This window comes from Aphelocoma coerulescens, chromosome 4, assembly GCF_041296385.1.
Source record: "Aphelocoma coerulescens isolate FSJ_1873_10779 chromosome 4, UR_Acoe_1.0, whole genome shotgun sequence".
Lineage (NCBI taxonomy): Eukaryota > Metazoa > Chordata > Aves > Passeriformes > Corvidae > Aphelocoma > Aphelocoma coerulescens.
The window spans coordinates 54,920,895-54,946,649 of NC_091017.1; the positions used below are offsets into that span (position 1 = coordinate 54,920,895).

At 35.1% G+C, this 25,755-nt stretch overlaps 1 protein-coding gene across 6 annotated transcripts in view; it reads left to right on the top strand.

The window, feature by feature from the left end:
• Positions 1 to 25,012, top strand: part of ATP8A1 (ATPase phospholipid transporting 8A1) — a 110,146-nt gene extending 85,134 nt beyond the window's left edge. For all 6 annotated transcript variants that reach the window (XM_069014203.1, XM_069014198.1, XM_069014202.1 and 3 more), the window contains 6 exons: positions 581 to 637; positions 1,101 to 1,208; positions 12,862 to 12,950; positions 13,354 to 13,446; positions 20,107 to 20,198; positions 20,533 to 25,012. In XM_069014203.1, the coding sequence (XP_068870304.1) occupies positions 581 to 637; positions 1,101 to 1,208; positions 12,862 to 12,950; positions 13,354 to 13,446; positions 20,107 to 20,198; positions 20,533 to 20,630 (537 nt within the window). In that variant the 3' untranslated portion in view covers positions 20,631 to 25,012. The remainder of the gene's footprint in view (positions 1 to 580; positions 638 to 1,100; positions 1,209 to 12,861; positions 12,951 to 13,353; positions 13,447 to 20,106; positions 20,199 to 20,532) is intronic.
• Positions 25,013 to 25,755: the final 743 nt, after the last annotated feature.

Sequence of the window (25,755 nt, forward strand, 5' to 3'; positions counted from 1 at the left end):
ACTTGTATGCAGAACATGGGTCTTAGATTACCAACATTTGACTCTGGCTTTACAGGGTTTGGTGCAGATGACTCATTTACTAATGAAGTGAATAAAACTTCTGGTTGTTTTTTAAGTTTAGACTAACATAAGTTTGAACAATTGCAAGCTTTCAGTCCAGCATCTGTGTCTTCTAAATCTGTCTTGGTGTGGAAAGTTTTAGTCATCCTGTCTGTTATTAGAGGGTCTTCAATCTCTACTGGAGAGGACTACTACACTTTCCACAAACCTTTCTGTGTAACCAAAATGCCATCAATAAAGATGCTAACAACTTGGTAATAGCCAGACTTAGAGAGTTCTGAGAAGCAAGGATAAGATTTCTAAAGCAAAAGAAGAGTTTTCCAAATCAAGTGAGTGGCCATTATTAATGGAAGCAGGTAATTCTTAGTGTTCTATTATTTGCTCATTACTGGGGTGTATCCTTAAATCATCTACTGGCAATTTACTTTTTCTTGCCTTCTCCTGAAAGTTTAGCCAAACTAATAATTTCTGTATGTTAAGATTCCCATATTTAGAATCTCTCCGTCTTTCTCTCCTTAAGTTTGTGGTTCTGACTGTGTGTTTGAAGGCTGGATTAGAGACTTCATATTGGACTTTGGTAAGCAAATGTCTTTACCATATTCTCACATGTTCTGTGAAATATGATGGATGAATAATTGTATTGTTTTCTTCTTATTTATTATATTGCATCCTTTAACAGTTTGTCAGCCCACACAGTAGCAAACTGTGGTTACTGTGTGTGGAAGGACAGAATATCCACATATAAAAAAATAATGCTTAATATTGAAAACTAGGACAAATTTAATACTTAAACTATAAAAATCAGATTACTCTGGACTTACTGTAACTGAATTTAAACTGGCTTAAAATGCAGTAATAGTGCTACTGACAGTATCATTTTCCTTAAGAAATAGCTAAGTGAAGTAGTAGAGTTAAAGTAATACAAGGCATTGGAAATTTAATCCAATATATCAAAATAGCATTGTAAGTACTAAGTAGCAAATATGTTATTTTATGTTATAATGCATCTGTAATAATTGTTCTTTTGTTTGTTTTAACAGTTCAGCCATATAGCTATCTGGGGAAGCATTGCACTTTGGGTAGTGTTTTTTGGAATCTACTCTTCTTTGTGGCCAGTCATTCCTATGGCACCTGATATGTCAGGAGAGGTAAAAATATATTTTAACTAACACCCAAATGTGTGAAAAAAATATTGTTTCAGTCTGTAGCACAGACCTAATCTTTACTGGATCCTTCTGCTTGCTAGAGGTGCATATGTCATTCTGTCTTTTATACCTACTGTATGGTAGCCATGGTTATTGAAAATACAGTCAATTTTTACCCTTGTGAAAATGGAGGTCAGCTAACAGGCTGTGAGTATGTGCTCTAATAAGAAAGTATAGACAGGTAAGCTGCTCTGCAGTTCTTAGGTAAGTTTTAATTTTCTAAGGAAAAGTCTTACCAAATGCAGTACTCAGAATTATAGAGCTTATTTTTCTGGAGCTTTTTTTTATAATGAAGTAACCAGTAGTAGCCTGGTTAAGGCTGTTTTTCATCTTGAATTTTACTAATTTGCCAAGTACTTAAAACTGTGAAATCCCTCAAAAATATTTCAGGTGCCATAACATTGCATGAACTGCTTGTCATGCACACTTCCTTTTCTATTAATGCACTACTTGGAATGCATTACTGTAGTGTATCTTTAACCTTTTGACAGTAATTAGTGGTTTCTTATTCATTTGTAATCCCACTTGTGTAAACCTGCTCTGAATATTCCAAATTGGATTGAATCCATAAAAGATGCTTATTTGCTGCCTTATCTGATTTAATTGGAACTGCAGTCCCAAATTCTCAATACCATTCAGTTCCAGAAACATCTGAAGTATTAATTTCACAGACACTAATGTCTGCTTCTGGGCATGACCAGTACTTCCTGAGCTGAGAAGCGTGGTGTGCATTCTCAGTGGGAATCGGAAACTGAGAATGAATACCTGCTTGTGTCAGAAAGATACTCTTCTAATGGTTCTCAAAGAATATCAACTAAATCAAGCCTTACAGCAGTGAGAGTCCCTTCAACTCCACCACTACTGTGATATAATTCAGCAATTTAAAAATTTATGCAGGATGTGGGAAATGTGGGTGCATCTCTCTCCCTCACTTGAAAGTAATTAAGACCCATAAATCCAACCTCCTATATAAACAGTTACAGGAAAAAATAGTATGTAGGCATTTCTGTAACCACTACATTATAATGTACAACACGAGGCATTACCTTAAATACTTGGACACCTAAGGGAAAAAATTTTAAATTACACAATTTCTAGCTGGTTTTCCTCTCTATTATAATGTCTTATCTATGTATATATGTAGGTTTTGTTCATTACCACATTGCCTCCACTACTCAAAACTAATTCTGTACAGTATTGTAAATTAAAGTAATTGAAGCTCTCATACTTCAGCATTTTTCTTCATGTACACTGTATTTTATTGAAGAAAAAATGTTTTTGGAATTTGGTGTTTTTAGAGACTTTATGGTTTTTAAGACAGCTGAACTTTCATGGTGATAAGCACAGTTGGAACAAAATGATGTGTTATACCTGTTATGACATAAGGGTGGCTGTTTCACTATTGAAATAACCATGTTTTTAGTACATTTTCAGACTCTGAAGCTGCTGTGAAAACACGTTTTTGAGGGAATGTAATTCTCGTGGTCTTGTAGAAAGGGTTCTTTGCTAAAGAGATGTAGTTGTCAACAAAAATAATTCTCTTGGGGTTTGAATTCAACATTGTGCCAAAGTAGTCTGACTTACGAGCCTAAAATCATTTATCTATTGTGGTAGAACTTCCTCTGTGCTTAAAATGGGTAGTCTTATTTTGTTCATATGTTTGCTTACTCATGTACTGTGTATATCGTAGTTTTGGTGTATGTGTGTGAACTTGTTTGAAGGGAGAAGTTGTAGACTGAGGTTGGCTTTGTTTTCTTACTAAGAATATATTTCAATGTCTGTGATGTCAGAATAAAGTCTTCTAAATGTATCATAGACCATTAAAGCTTATGTTCAAAGCTCTGGTCTAGCATTTTGCACTGCACTCTGGGTGGCTAAAAGTCCTATTGATGCATACTGCAGCTCAGATTGGAAGCAGGATTTTTGACTGCTTTCCTGGAAGCCACCATACTGACTGAATGGTCTCTGGCAGGGAAGAATTCACTGAGTTTCTTTGTAGCAAATCAGGCCTTCCATAAGTACTCAAACTAAAAGATTCACAGATTTAACTGTGCAAAAGATTGTGGTATGACAGAAACAAATCTGTATAAGCAACTCTGCTTGCATGTGCAAATACTGCTTGTTTAATTTCTTCAAATGTGTGAGTCAGACTTGAAAACTTCATCCAACTATATTTGGCAAAAGTTAAATGAGTGTGTCAAAAGCTGACATCTACTTAGCTTTTTGTCCATTTTAGCTGGTCTGATCTGTTAAATTATGCTGAAGGGGACATTATGCATTTTTTGTCCCAAATGTGTTCATTAAAAAATGCCCCCTTTTTAATAAACTTCAGATTTATAGGTTATATATCTGTAGTCCTTAGAAAGCTTAAAGGTATTCTCTTTCTTCTTCTTAGAGCTCATAACAACAATTCTGTCTCAGTAAGTTTATAGTCTTTCCAGTCAGTATTCTTGACATGACATTCCAGCAATTAAGTTCCAGCTAGATGATGTCTTCTAGAAACATCTTTTTCTTGTCTTCTTTGAAATAGAAAAAAACTTAATGAAAGATTCTAATAAGGATTCAGTCTTTCTTCATATTAATGTCATGAAAATAATAAGATTCTTCCTGCTTATTACTGGTTCTGTTCCAAGAAACTAAAATTCTAGTGCTCTTGAAGGGGAGAGAAAAAGCATATGGAGGTGATGGAAAACTCATTCATTGGATGCAGGGGAAGGTTTTCATCTAAATATTTTGAAACTCATTTTTTGTATCCATTCCTATAAAATATTCAACTCTGATAAATGTGTTTCAATGGAGAACACTGCAAGGTAATGTCTTGAGATAAAATAGAGTTGTAACAGAAGAAAAGTCTGTTCATGCTGCTAAAACCACTCCTATGTTTGAGCACTAAAGCTAGTGGCCCAAAGTTAAAGCAGTAGAGTTGTTGGTCTGTGTTCATCTTTTACTATCAAAGCATCACCCAGTCACTTATTCAACAAAGAAACAAATATGTCACATATTTTTGCAAGTTTTCCTGACTTGTTACACTATGTTTTCCGTCTTTTTGTGTATCATTCCAATTGTACAGAAGATAATTAAAGTTGGCTTTTACATGTAGGTTGCTGTATGTTGGTATCACAGAAGGAAAGATTGCAGAATGCCGTGCTCAAAAAGAAAATATAGTGAAATGAAAAATTATGACAGTTATAGCATTTTTTCTCTGTTGTCTAGGTCACTAGACCCCTTTCCTTGGCATGTTCCTAATAGTATAGTCAGGTACATTTTTCTGTCTCTCTCTTTTGCTCTGAGTTTTCCCAGAACAAAAACACACAGGGGCCCCCTTGATCCAAAATGTCCAGTTCATCCAGAATGCTGAAACAATTTGTTTTCTGGTTTTTCAAGACTAGTAGACCTGCACTAACCCAACTTATCCACCCATACAGTACTTTTTCTCCCAGTGTGGGAACTGCATGGCTCTCCATGGTACAGTAATCCTAAATCCTGTAAGTAATGGTAACTTGTTGCCAAATAGGTAGTGCGCCAGAAGAGTTGAAATTTGACTTTGGACTCATAAGTAAGGTATCTGGCACAAGTGTTCTCCTGATATATGAATGACTAGTCGTTCTGTAGCTGATTATCTGTTAGAGATTGATACTAGGCATCTGGGTTATAGTAGCTGAAGCATGTTTTCATATTAAAATTCTGAAACCAGTTACATCTTGTCAACCTTAAAACAGTTTCTATTCCAGTTGTGGGGGTTTTTTTCTTAAAGAAATAAAGTTCCAAGTGAAAGAAAAAAACTTCATTCATTTTCCATGATTGATGATGTTCAGATGAAAACCGTCAGTTCACCATGGTCTTTTGGCAGACACAGGCTAGAGGGAAAAATGGATGAAAACTACAAGAGCAGCAATGGGCTTTATGAAGCTGAAGAAAATTGAAAGATAGGCCATAAAACTGAAGAAGGATATGTGATAAAAAAGGGTGATAACCTAAGTAATTAATTATGTAGTATAGTATCTGTAGCTAGTTCAGGTACTGTAGCAAACCAACTTCATGAGTCTTTTAGCAGAAACAAGACATAAATATTTTAGCATTAATTAAGCTGAACTTACTGTTTACTTTCATATTATTTTGCTTGTACTTTAAAATCATTCATTTAAAAATTACTTTCCTTGAGTTTATTTTAAGAATTAGGGACTATATTCTTCTAGTCTTAGAAAAAGACCCTAAAAGACTAGAAATTCAACTTCTACCTACTTAAAGTACTAAAATACCTTTTCTGCAAGGAGGATTTTGGTAGTAGAAGCAAAACACTATTTCTGTGGGAAGGAATGGGGATGCACCACTTAAGAGAAAGAAATACTGAAAACGTTTCAGAAGCTTTCATTGATTTTATTACAACTTTGCAGCCTCTGTAACACAGTCTTTATTATATTACAATTTGCATTACATCTGCAGAAATGTTTATTCATGAATTTGTTGTCTGTCAGTACTGTCTACTATGGAATCATGTGAACAAGGAACTTTACAGGTTATTTTCTTAATATTTTACCAGTAAAGACTGCGCTTTTAAATATAGATGCACACAAAAGAAAGAAAAAAACCAACATAAAATTCTTTGTAGGCATTTTGTGGTTAGGTTTAACACCGTATGTTTTGTCCCATTACTTTAGACAAGTTGCATTTAATTTCAAAAAGTGTCACTACAGACTAGAAGAAAATTTTTATTGTGGACTTGAAAAAATCTACTGCCCAAGTCTGTCCTTCTACTACATTGATACAAATTAAGTTGATACTTCTATGCATAACATTAACAGATAATTTAAATATACTTTCAAAATATTTTAAATAACTTAATGATATTTTCTGTTTAAGCCAGATGAACTTGGCTAAGTTTTTAAAAGTAAATGCCAAGTCTGTTCATATTTGATAAGGTATTTGCTTTGTAGGTGTATTTGCTTTTTTATTTGAAATTCTTCAATACACAGAGAGCTGTTCTGTGATACTGAACAAAATGCATTTTTAATCTGTGATTCAGGGAATTACCAGAAGTTTCCTGTTGTCCATGTTTTGTCACATTGTGTATTATGACTGCACAAATAAATGAAGCTGTGATTAAATTGTTCTATATTTTTATATCTATGTAGTCCTTTTGCAATGATTGCATTAACTAATGAAATTTCTGTAACTTATATCACCTACTAAGAGCAGCCTTCACTTATGTGTCAGTAGGCTGTAAAGCTGCTAGAACCTTCCATTAATGCTTCCACCCTTGCAGTTAATAGGTCTACTTTTCCTTTAAGCCCTCTTAAAAAAAAAACAGACTGATTTTTAAATTATAAAAATAGATAGATAAATTTCTAAACTGTTAGTGTTATCTGTTTCCTGAAAAAATCTGGTTGTGGTCTGAGTTGAAAACCTGTAATTGAGGAGGGTTGAAAAACAAATCAATCTGTTGTATATTTCACACTAGTAAAGCTCCTTGTTATTGTTATGTGCTCTGAATTGTTAGGCCTCTTTTTTTACACTGGTATGATTAATAAGATAGCTTAGAATACTTTACTCGAATAAGAAGTATGACATTGACACTAAAGCAACAGTTCAGTATCCACAAAACTTTTTAATTTATTGTGGTACTGTAGACAATGCACTGTAAAGTTCTCCAAAGCACCATCTGTTTCTGCTCTGTCTGACCCAGGGGATTTATAAAACTACTGACGGAAATTGGAGTTAAGGTACAAGCATGTATTTTACAGAATTTTAGATCATTTGATTGAGGTTTGCAGAAGCCTTGTGAAAAACAGTAATATTTCTTGTGGGATGATTCAGCTGCACTGCGTGGAAAAGATGTATTAGAATATACTATATTGACAGTATTCGTTTCTTATATATTGCTTCTCTCTGTATTATGCCAAGTATCCTACTTACATGGAATCATGCTTATTAAAATATTAGATACGCCTTTACTGCATTGGGGTTTTTTACATAAAAACCCCAAATAACTTTTTTTAAAATGTAGTTGTCCAGATACTTCAGTCTCTAAACGAACAGGTCCTCTCTAGTAAGATGTTTGTCTAAAGTTTGATCCTAAAGTGGGAATTTGTTTTAGTCTAATGTAGAGCAAAGCCTAGAAAGCAAAGTTTTTAGGATAGAATACAATCATAGAACAGTTGAATGGCTCTCTGGAGGTCATCTGGTCTAATGCTTTTGACTCTACACCAAGTTGCCCCAGACCATGTCCAGACAGCTTTTAAATGTTACCAAGGATGGAGACTCTGCAACATTTCTGAACAACCTGTGTCCCTGTTCAGTCCCCCTCACAGTAAGAAAGGTTTTCTTGATGTTCAGATTGGAGTTTTAGTTTGTGCTCCTTGCCTCTTGTGCTGTGACAGGGCTTTGCTGGAAATAGGTTGACTCTGTCTTTGCACCCTCCACTCAGGAATCTGTCTCCATCAATAAGATGCCCCTAAGCCTCCTCTTAGGCTATAGTCCCAACCATCTCAGGTTTCTCTCTTGTATGAGAGATGCTTCAGGACACTGGACTAATTTCAGTACGCCTGTGTTTCTTGTACTGGGGAGCCCAGAACTGGAGACTTCCCTAGGTGTGGCCTCAGTGCTGAGTAGAGGGGACCTGCCTTCCCCTCTGCTGCCAATACTTTGTCTAATGAAGCCAAAGATACTGTTCCCTTTCTTTGTCACAAGGGTCCATTGCTGGCTCATTTTCAACTTGGTGGCCATTGGGACCAAGTCCTTTTCTGCCAAGCTGCTTTCCAGCTGGATGGCCCCTAGCATACACTGGTACCTGGGGAAGTTCCTTCCCATGTGCAGGACTTTGCATTTCTCCTTGTTCAACTGCATGAGGTTCCTGTCAGCCCATTTCTTCAGCCTTTTGAGGCTTCTCTGGATGGCAACACAATCCTCTAGTGTATCTGCCACTCTTTGCCCTGTTTTGTGTCATTAGCAGACATCCTGAGGGTACACTTTGCCTCTCATCCAGACCTTTAATGAAGATGTTAAATGGAACTGGACCCAGTATTGACCCCTGGGGTACACTTTCAGTTGCTGGCCTCCAGCCAGACTGCCACTGATCACCAACTGCCAGTCAGTCCGTTTTCAGTGTATCTCACAGTCTGTTCATCCAGCCCATACAGCAACAGCTTCTCTATGAGGATCTTACAGCTTTTGCACCCTGCTGTGTTGTCCCTCCAGCTGTAAAAGGTGATATTAATAGATACTTGTCTCTTTCATTTTTAAAAAACAGCTGAGTGTTAGTTTAATAACTTTTGCAGAATACAGCACAATAAATTTAAACGGTTGTATATTTAAGAAAAATTGCTATGGGACTTCTCCTCAATGTTAGCAGGGAGAGTCATAAATAATGCCCCTAAAATTTGGGAAGTAATTATTTCTCTAAATTCTTCAAAACAAGAGAATTACTGTGCCATGCTTTGAAAGGAACCTGGCAGATAACTGAGTTGGCAGTCTCTATTTCTAAAACTTGCTTTGAGTTCTGTATGGTAAGCAAATACCAAAGTCTATCAATTCTCACTTCCTTATCGCAAAATTTGTGGGATATAGTCATTCTCCAGTGGCTAATATCTAGGGTAGCTTTGCTGTAATTTATTTCTCTCTCTCTTTTTTTGTTTTTTTTTGTTTTTTTGTTTTTTTTTGTTTTTTTTGTTTTTGTTTTTGTTTTTGTTTGTTTGTTTGTTTGTTTGTTTTGCTCTGTTGCACTGCCTTTTTACCAGTCTGGATTAAAATATTATCCGGATTCTATGTCTTCATTTCATGGGGAATAACTGGTGTACTAAATTTTCAGCAAGGGTTTATTCCTTGATTATAGAGCATGTTTGAAGTACAGTTTTCAAGAACTTTGAAATAGTTCAACAATAAAAGTTAGGCTTTTCCTTCATAATCCAAAATATTTCTAAAACCCATTCTCAGCAGAAGGTCCCTACAGGCATTATCCTACAGTTTCAGCACATTTTCAGCTCCTTCCAAGTTTTCCCAGCTTGTCTTTTCAGAGCTGTGAGTCTTTGCAAAACAATAATCAGTGATCTTGCTTTTTGTCTTTCACTTCAGGAATCAAAAGTATTTGTCTAAGGGGTTTTTCTTTTTCTGTTTAATTCCTGATAGGTAGTTTCCATTTTGACTCCTCAAACTGTCACAGTTTAATTGTACTCAGGCTAGTGGTAGACATTTACTTGTGAGCCAGAATCTGCTATTCCCAGATATACTTTAAAGATCCTTCTCCATATTCAGTAGTTACATTCTCATTCTCTCGAGCAAGAACAGCAGAGCTGATCTTTGAACTGCCCAGTTTACCTTTTTTGCTTCCAGTGGTCTGTCTTGGATAATATACCTAATAACCAGTGATCCTAATAGAGAGGAACTTAATTCTTTGGAATTCCGAGGAACACAGTTCATAATTAAAAGTAGCTGAAAGATGTTTTTTAAACTCTACATAGCAAAGAAAGACTAGAGGCAGTACAAGAACTTACTTGTAGGAACTTCATTGCACTGGAAGTTAATGCAGATCTGTTTTAGTACTACAACAGTAAGTACTTTGGCACGTATGAAGGCAAACACATGCACATAACTACTCCTAATGAAGTTTTTTCTGTATGTTCAGAGGAGAAACTTTTGCTAGTTTGATGGTGTTGAGGTATTTTATATCGTTGTAGTTTAGAGGAAGAAGATACGTACTTAGATGATACCTGAAATAGATAAACTTAAGCTTTTCTACAGCAAGAATTTTACCACTGTTTTCATCTTTTCTCTTCTTATTTTTAAAAGGCTTTTTAAAATCTGAGCTAGCTGTTTTGGCAGATCATTTCATAATGAGGAAAAAGCAAATATTCTCTGTTCATTCTGACATGTAATGTCCTAACACTACATCTTCAGCAGTGCATTAAAAATGTTTTGCAGCCAGGATTTCTTATCTGCCACTAAGTCATGAAAATGAGTATTTCTCAGATTTTTTTTCTTTTTTGAAAAATGAGAACCTATATAAGAATCTAAACTTAAAAAACAATGTTAATTTATTTTAGAAAGTTGTAATATTGGGCATGAGCTACACATAGAACAAATTATTTATCTTCCCTGCAGGATTTGTAAGTCCTACAATAAACTGGGCTTCCCAGCTCTCATTTTGGATTACTTCTGAATTCCCCTGGGAGCCACTTTTGTGGCAGATTCCATTTGGTTTCACAAGGCCTAAAGGGGGAAGACTTGGCATAGACCACAAATCTCTCACATTAGGAACAATTTGTAAACCACAAACAGAGGCAGCCAGAGTCCGTCCCCAGAACAGGCTGCTCCTGTTAGTGCCATTGTCTGAAAAGGATTGGTTTGCCATTTCCCAGATGACCTGCCTATGTGTAGAGAGATGTGAAAAGTTAGAGACAAAAATGTTTTCTACAGAGTGAGGGGGGAGCTTTCTTGTACAGAAAGGAAGGAAATACCTCTGTGGGATTTTATTTTTTCCCCTCTTCGTCCAAAAAATACAAAGAGGGCCTCTGTCTTTAACGCAAATGTCGGCTTTAAATCTTTTAGGTTTGGATTAACTCTGTAAAAAGAAAAAAAATCTGACAGGCTTTCAAATATGACGCAGAAAAACTTTTTTTTTTTACCTCAATTCATGTTGTTCATTTGTAAAGCCAAAGGCTGGATGGAGTGAATAGTAGGCGCCAGTTGTTCCTTCATTCATAGTTAGCATTACAATGGTCAGAATTAACATCCTAAGACCTACATTATCACTTTTGCTGTTTCACCAGCAAACATTTAATACCGGGAGGCTAACACAAGGACAGCTCTTTGCTATGTCCTTATAAATTAAAAAATGTTGTTAATAAGAGGAACTAACAATTGTAATTAGTTCAAGTTGTATTTTTGTGCTTTTTTCTTGTTTTTATGGGAACCGTCTATCTAATTGCTACTTAATTATAAAATGTCTTGCAAAATGCATTTTTGATAGACATTTCCTATTAGCTCCTGTTCTAGAAAATGAGTATTTCATCAAGTGTGTCAAAAGTCAGGTTTTGCTTATAAAGTGACTGCTAATACATTTTCTTCACTAATACACTTCCTTCACTTCCTGATACAAAACTTTCTTTTTTTTTTTTCTCTTTTAAAAATGTGAATTGTTTTATTTTGAACCTGCCACTGCTCAGTGTTTACACCTTTGCTGACAGCTGTTGGCAGAAATAGTTAGTAGAATATCAGGGCAATATCTATGTCCTTTTAACATAGCCATGGAAAGTTTACCGTATTTTTAGTTAAAATACATTCTAATGCTTTCCAACGAATCAATGTCATTGGGGATTTGGATACAAAAACAAGGTAAATAGAACTTTTTGCTTATATGAGAATTAGGGTTCTTTTCTGAAAATAATTCACTTCTATTTTTATATATTGACATATTGAGTATAATTCTAAAATGTTCATGTACGCATGTTGAGAAATTAGACTTCAGCTACTGCAAGCTACCTACTGCAAGCTTGCTCTGCTAATTAAAACTAGTAAAATTTCAGCTTATTTGTTTTATATACTGTGACTTAACCTTTGAAAGAAATTGGTCTCCAAGTAATGAAACAAAGGATTTGAAAGGATATTGTTGTGGAGTCATGCTACTTTCAACCTCTCTACAATCTAATTACATTATGAAAGTATTTCTAATACTGACTGCAATCAAGCTTCTAGTAACGTGCTTCAGTAAGTATTTATCATACTCCTTGCGTCCACAATATTATTGATGTAGACATTTGAGCATGAATTACAAGGGTAAAGACTTTTTTCCTTTGATGTCCATATATTGTGATGTTTATTTTGGCCATTCAGTACATTTTAGTTTTTAGTATTTCTACAGACCAAGTCATGAACAGAAGAAATTCCTATGTATTACATATAACAGTGTATAGAAAAAAAAAAATACACAGATAAAAACAATTACAGGGTTTTCAAATATTTCACCATGCATTAATGTGTTAGATCTTCATTTAACAATATGTTGTATACTTTCATAATTACATAAATAGCTGTTTCCTTAACTCTCATTTTTAAGCAGTCTGTTTAACAGGAGTCTGTGGCAGTGTGGGAACTGTGGTACAGCGAGTTCTGTGGGAGCTAACTTTGATCCAAGTTATATTGCAGAATGATTGTAACAGTGTCCAGTATCCATATGAAGGGTCAGAAACCATTACATCCTGTTAGAGTCAATTGCAGACTGGAAAACTCTGCTCATAATGTTGGGGAAAACTGTGTTTACAAAGTTGGGAAAGGGTGGATTTTTGATAAATCTGATTTTAATGGAAATGCCTGTAATCAGCATAGTGCTATAGAGCAGCATTGCGGACGGGTGATTCCCCCCTGCAAAGAGCTAAGCAGTGTATCTTTCTACCAGCCTCTCGACATGAAATAGTGCTTACTGTTTACTGGATTTATATTGCAACTCAGGCAATTTTAGAAAGGAGTTCAAGTTCTATTTCACCTTAGTCAGACTAGAATGGTTCATTTTAATTTGCTTTTGATAGCCTCAACTAACTACGTGAAATTTGTAAAATCTTTTCTAGTTCTTGTCCTGACAGCGCGTTTTGTGCCGTTTTCTCTTCAGGCAGCTATGATGTTCAGCTCTGGAGTGTTTTGGATGGGACTCCTGTGTATTCCTATGACAGCTTTACTTCTTGATATAGTATACAAAGTGTGAGTACAAAAATGCCAGTGTTTACAGAAGGAAGTACTGACTTCTAAGTGTGTATTCTAATTGCTAATATAATAAAAAACAAATTAAGATCAATGCTGGTGATTATATAAAATTTTTTTTTACCACCTTTGTTTTTGAAAAACCTTATTACAAAATTTATTAGTATTTTAAATGTTTCAATAATTGTAGTGTTTTATTAATAAAAATTTTTGTTTCTAATTTGCAAGAACAGCTGATAAAATTTATTCTTTAGCTTTGTTTTTTGATATTTCTCCTTGCAACGCTTAGTTTTAAGTCTGGGGAAATGGATTTATAAATTGAATATTTATATAAGTGTTAAAACTATCTGTTGTTCTACTTTCAAGAAGAGTGAGTCTGGCAGTATTTTGTATGTACTTACAGAGTAAAGAGAGCTACTTACAAGACACTCGTGGATGAAGTTCAGGAGTTGGAAGCAAAGTCTGAGGATCCTGGGGCAGTTGTACATGGCAAGAGGTACAGTAAAAATCTGTAGAACATTGTCTGAAAAAAAAAAAAAGCTAAATATTTTAAGCTTTATACATGTATCAAAGACAAAAGGTTATTTTTCAAAAGCTGTGCAAATGAAAGGCATCTGTGAAGGACCTTCGGGTCTACTGAGACTGTGGGTTTTTTCATATGCTGACATACAGGTTTTTACCAAAAGCTTTAGCTGATGTGTTTCTTTGTAGCTGACTGGTTTCTGGTTCTTATGTATAGAACAAACCTGAGGTACAATTTTAATTGTGTCACTTTGGCCTGTGTTAACAGTTAATTCACAAACAAAATAAGAAGAAAATAGGTTGGAACAAAATGAGTTCAAACCTGCATCATTTTCTATTATAGCCATAAACAGGGCCTAAGCACAAAAACCAAAAACGAAATTCTTTAAAAGCTGCTCAGTAGCATAGGGACAAACAGAAAAAATCTGTCTAGGATTTTCTGAAATTGAATATAACAAGCTGGCTTTGTATTTAATGCCAGTCCAGAGCAAACTAATTTGATTAACCTATATGAGGTAAGAACAACTTTTAACTTAAGACTCCACAAGAATTCCCTTATTACATCCTCCTTCATGCACCAGGCAGATAATTTGAAAAGGGGTAAGGTAAAACTGGATGTTTTCTACATGTAAAGGTGTGCACTTACTAAAATATTTCAGACTTTTTAACCCCGGCTGGACTCATAGCAAGCACTCACTGAATGTATGAGATGACAAAATCCCCCTCTGCCCCCCTTCCAATTCATTAGTGCCATTTGGCTGAACTAGAGCTTTCTTTTCTTGTCTTCATTTTCATGAGTTTTGTGAAGTCTGAAAAAAAAGCCAAAACTGCTGATACTTGATTTTCCAGTTCTTTCTTTTCTTTGGATGGCTGTTCTTTTAGTATCTTCATGGCAAAAAGCTTAGCCAAGAAGGCTTTTTTCCTACCAAGCTATGCACAGAAAGAGACCAGAAAAAACACAGCCACTTCTTTTACTATAGGTTCAATTTTCAGAAAGTACTTTATAAGATGCTTTAGTTCCCTTTCCCTTCAATCTTACTGTATCCCTCCTCCAGTTCAGTGGGAATCAGCTTACTAGGATTTACCAGGATGAGATCAAATGACATCAGATACCAAGGTGATAACCACCATTTTTAATGGGCAAGTATCCAGCTTGTGTAAGAGCTTTCACAAGAATGTTTTGTCTGTCGTTGGATTCATCTCCCCTGGTAACAAGGAACAGGGGAGGTGCCAAGAGGCCTGGAAGCTTATCCCAGCCCATGGAACACCTAGTCTGGTGTGGTGGACTACAAAAGAGGAGATACCTGCATGCAATCTCCTATCAGGCTCTATACGTTTTTGTAGCAGCAGCTTCATGCTGGAAGTACTGCAGAACCCCCTAGCTGGTGGCAGTTCCTACTTTTAGAGCTTACTTTTCCTTCATCACTGCAAGACCTAACTAGTGCTTGCAAGAGTAAGTTCTCTTGCTTTTAAAGGGGATGTGAATTGATTGTTACAGATGCTTTCCTCCAGTGACAGTGGTCATTCAAACAGATTGAGGGCAAGATCTTCCTCCAAATTAACCAACTCATCTATCAGTGTGCTTTGAGCCAGAAGCAGTGTATACTCTGTGCCCTTTTGCGAAGAGAAAAAGCTGTAGAATAATGAGTTGCAGAAAAGAAAGCAGACATTAGTACTGGATAGTGCTAAAAGGGGAACATCTTGTGGATAAGAAGTAGTAAGGTAACCTGCCTTTTTAGTATTTCATACTTGCATTCCTTGTCTTGTATACCAGACTTGTCTGGTATTCCCAATTCAGCTACTTTAACTTCAGTTGTCCAGGCAGGATGCTTTTCCCTCATTCTACACACAGCATGTCTTCCAAATCTCTTTTTACATAGGTAAAATGAACTTGCTGTTTTCACCATCGGTTTTGTAATTAGCTTTTATCCCACAGTTAAGTAGTCATGAGGGCTCCATGAAAGCTTTTTAGTTACCTGCCAGAATGAATGTCTTTCTTAGATCTATTCCTTCTCCACAAAGTTACTTTTAGACCAGTATTTCTGAAGGATACAAGCATCCACCTTATATGCAAATCAATGGATGTTACACAACTCAATATCTCTAAAGATTTTATTCCATCCATTACTTTTTAATGCATTTAAATTCAGGTAATACAGCCAAAATTTTGCCTTTTATGGAGAAAATATTCATTGTTAAAGAAATGGTCTGATGAACTGGCTTACTTGCATCTACAAAAATTTGATTCAACTTTTGTAAGCATTTTTGAGTCTCCTAAATTTCAGAAGCCTGGATTAACTAGTTACCAGTGTAGAGTAAGTAGTTAAATGGGCGAGGAATGTCCTCTACATCTTTTTAAAATATGTACATAAGACTTTTTTATTCTAGTGTGTATACCTCTGGGAGAACCTTTTTCTGTTGTAACAGAAAAAGGGATTTGTTCTCGTGAAATGCCAAAATAACCTAAGAAGATACAAATCACTGCTTGATTAAAAGGTAACTGGGAAATAGTGAGAAAGATAACTCAGAAACTTTTCCACTCTGTCCACTCCCATCTTAGAAATACTACAACACAAAATAAAAGTCTCAGCTTCCACAGATAACAGGTCAGGATTCTTCTGTTGAATAGGTGTTGTAATCAGTCAGTATTTGAGTATTTACTAAGAAGAGGGCTTACAAGAAAGCCAGGAGATTGTATAAGGGCATGTCATAATAGGACTGAAAGAGGGTGGGTTTAGTTATTAAGAGGAAATTCTTTACTGTGAGTGTGATGAGGCACTGGAACAGGTTGCTCACAGAAGCTGTGGATGTGGAAGTGTTCAAGGATGGATGGGACTCTGAGCAACATGATTTAGTGGAAGTGGGGCTGGAACTAGGATGATCTTTAAAGTCCCTTTCAGCCCCAACCAATTCTGTGATTCTATGAAGTATGATATTGCTAATTTTTATTGCTGTTTTTTTCAGCTAGAATATATTTGTTGCACATTTTTTAGAACTGTGTTGACATCATATTGAGTGCATTTAATTACAATTAATATTGTAAGGCTTTGCCCTTTTGGTGTTTTCCTGTCAAAGATTCTTAGGATGGGAATTTTCTATTTAAATTATAAATTTGCACTTTCTGCTGTTTTCTGAAAATCAGCATAAAAATTGGCATTGACATTGAAATAATTTTAAATATTGTTTCTAAAAGACTTTTATTGTACTTTAGAATGTGCCTTAAAAGTAGGACATGATAATACAGTCTTAAAATCTACCATCCCTTGTATTTTTACCATGATGATTTAAAAAGGTTTTTAAATTGTTTCCATTGAAGGCTCAGGAAGAGCATTGCTATTGTATCTTGCTGTTTCAGTATGTGTAAGGATGTTTAATGAGCTTTTTCACTGAAACGGTACAAAAATACTTTATTTGGTTCTTCTGTAAGCAACACATTAAAATTTGTTTTGTCCCATATATTTTTCAGTTAAGTAAGAATATATCTGGAGTAAGAACGTTCAAATTTTGCACCGCCACTTTTCCAACAGAAAGTGAACTTTCATGTTGGAATTCTACTGACTTGAGGGTACCTTGATAGCATAAATAATAGATCAGCTTTGGTGTATTAACAAATTTGTACCACAAAGAGTACAATTTCTATCATTAGAGACATAAAATTGGAATGCCACTAAGCCATTTCTACTTAAAATTGAAGTGACTAAGGTAAAAGGATACTTTTTTTTATATGAATTATTGTTCAGAAAGGGTTTTTGGATAACTTATATAAAATGCTTAAGCAGAAACAACAGTATTAATACTTACTGCAAAAATATTATTACTGTGGTGAATCTTACATGGACTAACAATAACATGAATAACAGCCCAAACTTGTGGAAACATCTTTAGAGATACATATTTCAAATGCTGCTTCAAAAAATCATTGTTTTTAATTCAGTTCACTGACAAATTATTTTTAGACCTGATAAGTGGTTGGTCAGGAATCCATAAAGTAGTAATTTTTTTTCTGTAACTGTGTTTAATTGCCTGTAAAGGTATACATTTCGTGTTCAAAAATAGTTAATATTCTGCTTGTCCATATAGGTACACATAATGAGCACAGCCATTTAGTTACTGTGATCTAACATTGGTTAATTATGAAACTGTGTTTTCTTGGCTTCACATGTAGATATTTAAATACGCTTTTGAATAGGCTGATTTATAATAAAGAGCCCACAGTATTTCAGTTACAGAAAAAGAGCAGAATATAATACCTGAATAGCTGAAAGCACTTTTCTCAAGTGTATTTCCTGTGTATTGTGTATTTTCTTTACCAACAATCAGATCTGTGCAGTGGAGAAACTTCATTATACATCAGCTAAGATGTGTGCATACTTCATGTTCTTGTAAAACTTTGAGGTAGTATTTTCACTGCTTAGCATTTAAGCAATCTGAACATTCCACTCTGGAACACAAGCAAAGAATGATGGTACCGAGAATGTTATAATAGGCATGCTAATGTTTTTAATAAAATACTTTTATTAGAAAAGAACACCTATCAAACATTTCATAGAAATTTGATGATTTCAACTCACATTAATAAGGATTTCACAGATATATTGCAAAGGAGATACAGCTGATAAGTGCATCTAACTGTACCCATTGTCTTCCAACACCTTGGCCTCCAATCTTACATGAAGATACTGATTTATTTATTCATTCTCTGTATTCTTGTAGTTTAGATTTCAGTCCCTAATTTTTCATTAGTGTTGTCACTTAAACAGTTTACAGCTCCAAACTAAAAAAGAAAGCTCCTACACAGCATAGAGGAGCAAGCAGGATGGAAAAAAATCCCCAGAGAGTTAGCTTAGGAAAGCACTGAGAGTAAGATGTGTCTCAGTACTTCCGCCTCTCCATTCTTGATTCAGTCAGCAGATGCCAACTACCTTCCTGGAATTGGTACCTAATTTTTTTCTTACAAGGAAGTCTCATTCCATCTTTTCATTCAAAATATGACCACAGAAGCAGTTTCCCCTGCCTATCACCTTACCCTGTAGATTTTCCAGATAGCATTCCTCTGTGGGTGTGCAAATAGTAGGTTTATTTTCCCTTTCCAACTTAGAGAAGCCAAGCTTTCACCATATGCTTTAACCACCAGACTAGAGGGGAACAGAAAGGTGAGATAAACCATTAGTCTCTCCAGCTTAAACAGTGGTTCAGCTTCATATGTAAGAAGTATATAGTCACTGAAGAAAGAATGAACATTTCTAATTTAATGTCTTGAATGGTAATCTAGTAAGGAAAGCAGTCTAATTCCCTTCCTTACACCACTTGATCTGGTTGATAGCCTGGGAAGGTAAGTCTGTTGAGCTAATTGACAATAATATTAAAAAGTAATTTGAGTGATCATAACTTGGTAACATAAGGTGTGTGAAATGTGTTTTACTTACTACATCATTGCACAAGAGACAACTTCGCTAATCTAGCAAAACTGTAGCAATATCAAATCACTATATACTCAGATTAAATGTAAGGTATGCCTTTTTTTAAACTGAACTAATTTTTAGACCAGTTTACATAGAGAGGGGGTTGGATTTTTCAGCATTTGAAATGTTTGAGTGATAGGTTGGTATTTCTTGAAACGCAGGCTGTAATTCACAATGAATATCAAATCGAGGAAGACACTGAAGAATTTGGTTGGTTGGTTTTTTTAATATAGTCCCTTGCACATATTTAGTATGTTATTAAAACTGATAGATTTTGCAATTTTTCTGAGCTATGGCTCATCTACCTGGTATTTAGAAACATAAGTTCTGATTACAGAGAACTTTAGTGTAAGAAAGACAGACAGGAGACCCAGTACCTTTGCTATTCCATTCACTACAGTTTGCAGCATTTGGCTGATGCTTTAGTCTCAATTTAAAAAATGTTAAATGCTTCTGTTTTCCACTTGGGCTGAAATGGGGTGTACCTTGAGTCACACTAAAGCACAATAAGCATACAACACAACAAACTCAGTAGTGCTGAGAAGGAAGGAGATGGGCCAACCTTAGCAGCAATACTAGTCTGTTATTTGGGTATGATCTCCAGAAAAACACCTTCTGGAGCTTCCTGGGGAGTACTCCTTCCTAGAACGCTTTTCATGGAAGTGGTATGTTTCTGTACACACAGCTGATGACCATGAATGTGGCTTTACCTCCACCTCATTTCCCATCCCCTTGGGGTACTGTGTCAGTAGAGGCTGGGAGCACTTTCTATGTAAGAAAAAAAAGACTAATTCAGCCTGGCAATATTCAAGCAGTGCTACATCAAGGAAGACAGTGTCTTCTCTTTACATTGTGTGTTTCTAAAGGACTCACACTCAAAGGTTCACAATATTATTCATTTATTTGTGTTGGCAGCACACAGCAGTGTTTCAAACAGATATTTTGCCTTTGTACTATGACAAGTAAAATCATTACCAGGGGTCTGGACTTAATAATCTGTCCTCACACAAGCTTTTAATCATCATCTTGGTAATCCACCAGGCACAATTTAAAAAGAAAAAGGAGGGTGGACACTTCTCATTTAATAATTAATTCCCATTGAGCAAACTCAAAGATAAAGGGATAGGGTAATTAGTAAGTAAATATTTTTCATGTCTCTACTTTCTCTCTAGCTTAACTGAAAGAGCCCAACTACTGAAGAATGTTTTTAAGAAGAACCATGTGAACTTGTATCGCTCTGACTCTTTGCAGCAAAACTTGCTTCGTAAGTGCTCACTGACAAAAATTAATATCCATTAATAACGTAGTAAAATTCTGCCTTTTGCTGCATTTATTTATAGTAAAGATGCAGTATCCTAAACCCATTAGACCATGTTCTTTGCCTGTGGTTAAGTTTCCCTTCATACCTGAGATACTGCGCAGAGTTCTTTCTGCTATTTTATAATTGCAAAATTCTGTAAGAAATGGCACAGGATTTAACTGTTGAAAAGGGTTTTTTTTCCCCTTTATTCACCTTCATTAAGTTGTTTCTATTAAAGCTTTAAAAAAATAAAATTTATCAAAACTTAATTTGTTTCTCTTTTGCTTTATATCTGCAGATGGCTACGCCTTCTCTCAAGATGAAAATGGAATAGTTTCCCAGTCTGAAGTAATAAGAGCTTACGATACCACAAAGCAAAGGCCTGAGGAATGGTGAAGGAACACAGCTCGAGACTTGGGCCTTAGTTGTTACTTTTCTGAGACAGGCTACTAGATCTTTGCTGGGAGCTGTGACCATGGTCCAGTTATCAGACATTGAAAGATATATGATGGTCTTGTTCCATAAAGTTTGGATTTGTGTATTCAGTAGACATAAGCACTGTGCAACTATACTGTAACACACCATCTCTAAATTTTTAACAAGTATTTGCTTAGCCTTTGTAAACTGATTGGAATTTACCTTGTATCTTGCCAGCTTGCTTATTTTACAATGAAATTGAATTAATACTGGTCATGTACTAGAAGAGCAATGGTCAGATTGCTAAACATACTTTACATTGACAGATCAACTAGCATCTGTGAAGGTTTTTAAATGTTAATATATTTAAATACAGTTGATAACAAGCCTTTGATTTCAACAAGTGCTGAAAAAAACAGTATCTTAATGGTGTTAATTCACCTTCTTCAAGAAAGAGTCAAGATGCTCATAGATGTTTGTGTCAAACTAATCTAAAAGCATTTGCCAAAGAAGTTCCATAAATGTATTCTGTTGTTAGAAACAGTTTGAAAGGAAACTATCTCCAGTCCTGATCTCAGAACTGCATGCTTGAGTCTCCACACTTGAGGAGAAAGTACAGTGAGTCTAATTTGAGTGGCCTTTTTGGCATTTGCTTTCAAAACTGCAAGTCTTCGCACCTTTGGCCTTATAAAAGCTTTCCCCTTATTTTCATTTAGTATTGCATATGTTGAATATGGCTGCCAACTTGTATAATGGAGTACACATAATACTTTATTCAATTTTTAAGAATTGCTCTGCCTTACTTCCCTTTAGCAAACTTAATTATTTTTGTGATGCTTAGTTGTATCTGCTTATACTGTAGGTTCAAAAGAAAGTTTGTTTTAACTTATTTTTTAAAATTAATCGAATTTTCAACATTTTTATACTAAGATTATTTGAAATGCATACATTGAAATACAGAGCAAAGCATGCCCTTCGCTAGTCTGTGGTATGTACTGGTTTATTTGCACTAAAGTCACTTCCTATAAAGGTGTGAAATACATTACAGCAGTCTCTTTACAACTTATTGGTCATGCAGAATACTTACATACTCTCACCTTTAATTAAAATGGAGAGGAAGTGACTGCAGAAAAAGATACACACCTGGTATGAGGGGGAAAAAAAAAGAGGGTGGTATTAAATGAGAACATTGTGATACATTCTTTAAGTAGTTATACTTCATGTTTCTCAGCTTGCCATCTAACAACCGTCAGGTTTCAAATTAAGAAAAGCTACTTGAACTTCAAAATTTAGTTAATTCTTGCAACTTTTTAGTCCATGTTTAATTCTGGGTTTAAAAGCCACCATAATTACATTTAAAGTACAATTTTCTATAGTAGCAGTTGGTTTTATTGTTAATTAAATTTTTATGCATTACATAGGAATGAACTCTTTTTTTTCTTTCATGGAGATCAACCAGATGGAAAAGCAGAACATCAGTATCCCCAGTGATCTGTTAAATTAAGTATTTCCTCTTTGCTCTCAAATCATTGCAAGTCACCCAGTCCCATCTTTTCTCTGCCCTCCTTCATTTGTCATATACTTACTAAAGGTGACTTTACCTCCTTGCCTTCCATCTAGCTAAACGCTTAACATACAGTTAATCTCACTATCCAAGTTTCTTATGCTCCACTCTAAGAGGAACTTCAAAATACACAGAGAAAGCCCAACAACAGGCACTATATGAAAGTACATATTTAGGAAGGTGTACCAGTGGGAAGGCAGTCTGCATTTCACATGCACGTTACGCAGTGTCTTCCTCTCACTTGCCCGGAGTGATCTTTAAACAGAAGGCACAAGGACAAAGGGAACGTATCCCACTAGAAACAGTACTGCCAGTCAGGCATGCAGACAAGGACTGCCCTCAGAAAAGCCATTTCAGGCATAGATAAATAGATGGATCAATATGGGAGGGCCAAATCACTTGACCTAAGGCAAGAAAAAATTTGGGGGCATGCCCCTTTCCTAAAATGGGGATCCCTATTTTCTGTCATCCAAGGGAGAATGACCAACTTCAAAACATTTCTGAAATTAACCATTACACTGTTGCCCCTTTTTAATCTTTCAGTGTACTTAACTCGTATAAAATTAATCTGTACATACTCTCTTTATGGGCAGGTTTTTTTCTGTTCTAAATGGTTTCCTTGCTAATTTTGCAAATAAGGATTAGAATACATTGAAAAATATATACAGTGAGATATTTACATGATCTCTTATTCTTCCGATGAAATAAAATTCTGTCTCACCATTGTAATACAGTTTGAAGAAAACATGCAGTATATCCCAAATTTAACTACCTTAAAAAGGAAGAAAGTGACGGAAACAGCTCTAAGATTTAGACTAATTTAAATTTAGACTAATTTAAAGGTTTGTAAGATAATCTTATCACAGCATTTCATCCTTACACTGTTTCAGAATTTGAAGTAGTATTTTTCAAAGTGCATTTTTTTTATTACTTTTGATTAATTTTTCTCCTGTCTCTGTGCTTTTTCTGATAATTAGTGGTTGAAAGATACCACTTCTTAAAAATAGAAAAAAAAAAATGTGGCAAAAACAGTGGATTTGGATTGCTTATACAATTCCATTTTAAAATATAAGATTATCTTAGCTATGCGTGCCCATTTTTAAATCAGGCCAAGTATACAGTATGCACTTTATTTTCATGTTAAGTACACAGTAATATAATCTATTACCATCCTGTTAGTATGTCATATCTTTGTTAAAATAAGGGGATTCTGCTGATGTTTGTTTAAAGGAAAAAAAACCAGTTTAGGCAGAAATGCTCATAACAATGCCTCTGTTCTTACTGTTTGAAAATTCAAAAGTGTATTAAATACAGGGTTCACATGGATTTTTCCATCTGTTTCATGTGCACTGCAAGTTAGTATTAAAAATTTCCATCTAAAAGTTGAACCTGTGCCACTAAAAATCGGGTATCTTATATAAATAATTTTTCTTGATTATTTTTAAATATATACATACATATATATATATATAAATTATTCAAAAGAGTAACTGGAAACAAATTTTAACAAACCTATTGACGATTTGTATCTGGAATTTTTTCTTGCCATTTCCTAATTTTACACATATTTTTGCAAAGCAGTTTCAACAGATTTATACTTAGTCATCATTCTATTTGTATAAAATGATAAATAAAATATTTTGAAACACTAAGAGATAGCTGAAGATTCCTATATGTCCACATGCATCCATAAAATTCACCTTGTTACAAAGATGAGCATTAAGTGTCTTAAGACATATATCATAACATTTGAACACATCTTGAATGATGAGTAATTTGGAATATGTGTTAAATTTAAGGAGAAAAGTTTTTTCCCTTTTTTTTTTGTGTGTGTATTGTGTAAAAGCACTTGTAGTTCTGATGAATTTATCATTCTGTCTGCATGAGGCACTATTTCTAAGTGTTCTGAGGCGATGCATGGTGGTTGTTGATCTCTGTTTTTTAATGCCTTCGTTAAAAGTCTGCTCATAATATATCGAGAAGCTAGTGCTGTGTAAGCAAATGAGTTTGTCAGTTCAGCTTCCTTGGTACTGGATGTTTTCACTGGTAACAGAACTCAACAAATAATGAGTTTCTCCTTCCCCCCCTCTGCCCTCTCTCCCCCAGTTTCCCCGCTGTTAACCAATAGATCTTTATTAAACAAAGGAATATTTTAGCATTCCAAACCTGGTTCCTGCTTATGCAAACCACTACTCATATAGGCTTCAACTGGACTGCTTGTGAGTATAAGGGCAACTCATCTGAGCAATGATGTGCCAAGTTGGGCACTTCTGAGGGTTGATACCAAAATAAAAGTATTTCCATGTAGAGTGTGATTTGTAATTGCAAAGCTGTGACCAGAATAAGTTTGGTTATTTTTTTAATCATATTTTATGGTGTTTCTTTAATGTAGCATAGAAGCCATAAATATGTTAGTATTGTTCTTCAACATAATTTTTCATTACAGTTTTCAGTGTTTGACATGTATGAACCGCTGCAGAAAGCGGTCAGTCTGAAACAGCAAAATTTGCATTCAAGATAAAGTGAGGTTTTACAGCTCCACTAAGCCATTACTGCTGAAACTGTTGTGGAAATTATGAAGCTGCATGAATGAAGATTTTTTGACTCGGTGTTTATGGTAGTTTCTCAGGTTTAGTTTTAACTGGATGTTAAATGCACTGTGTTTTTTAAATAGTTCTTTTAGTAATACATTCAGTTCTATGCAGTGTTAAATGTCATTTGGCATTTGGTGAATGTGCATGTTTTGAACAGCAAATTTTAAATGTTTTGTCTTTTAATTGTTAAAAAATTAATAAACTTTGCCATTAAATTAAGAAGCTTTGTTGACTTAATTGGTTGAAAATGCTAGGGATTACTTTCAGAGGAAAACATCATTCTTGGGTTTGAATTCTTTAAAATGAGACATACCAGAAATAGTACTTCACAAATACCATAGAGTTCTTCATGTTTTTTAAGGTAAACTGAAAAAGCAATAAATGTCACCTCCCTTTTCAGACAGCAGTGGTAAATACTTTATCCTTTGGCTTTGATAGTAGCTGTTATTTCTTTCCTCTAACAGTGCCTGCCACTGAAAAAAAATCAGTATATCCAAACCTTAACTGAGTTTTGATTGTAGATAGGTGACTGATTTATATATATACACTAGACAATGAATTTATTTTGTATTCTATCCAAGCAGGTTCAGTAATAGGTGCATCTTAGATGGTGCTAGTGTCACAAGATCCAGTCTGTAGTAGCAGAGCTGGTTTAAGAAAATTCCACCTCATGATATTTTACCACCTCTATTACATTGGCAGCCATTGAAATTATTCCGTTTATAATCCAGTTTATAATGATCCAGGCTCCCTCTCAAATCCTTTTCCTCCTTTCTTACACCAAACATTATTTTTAATCTAAAATCATTTCACTAACCTGATTTACACTACAGCCCCCTGAATTTGCACAAGTCATAGATGGAAAGAATAAAAAGAACAGAAAGGCATTTCCTTGTCTGCTAATGAAAACAGGATAGCATGGAATTACAGCCTCGGTGTAACTGTG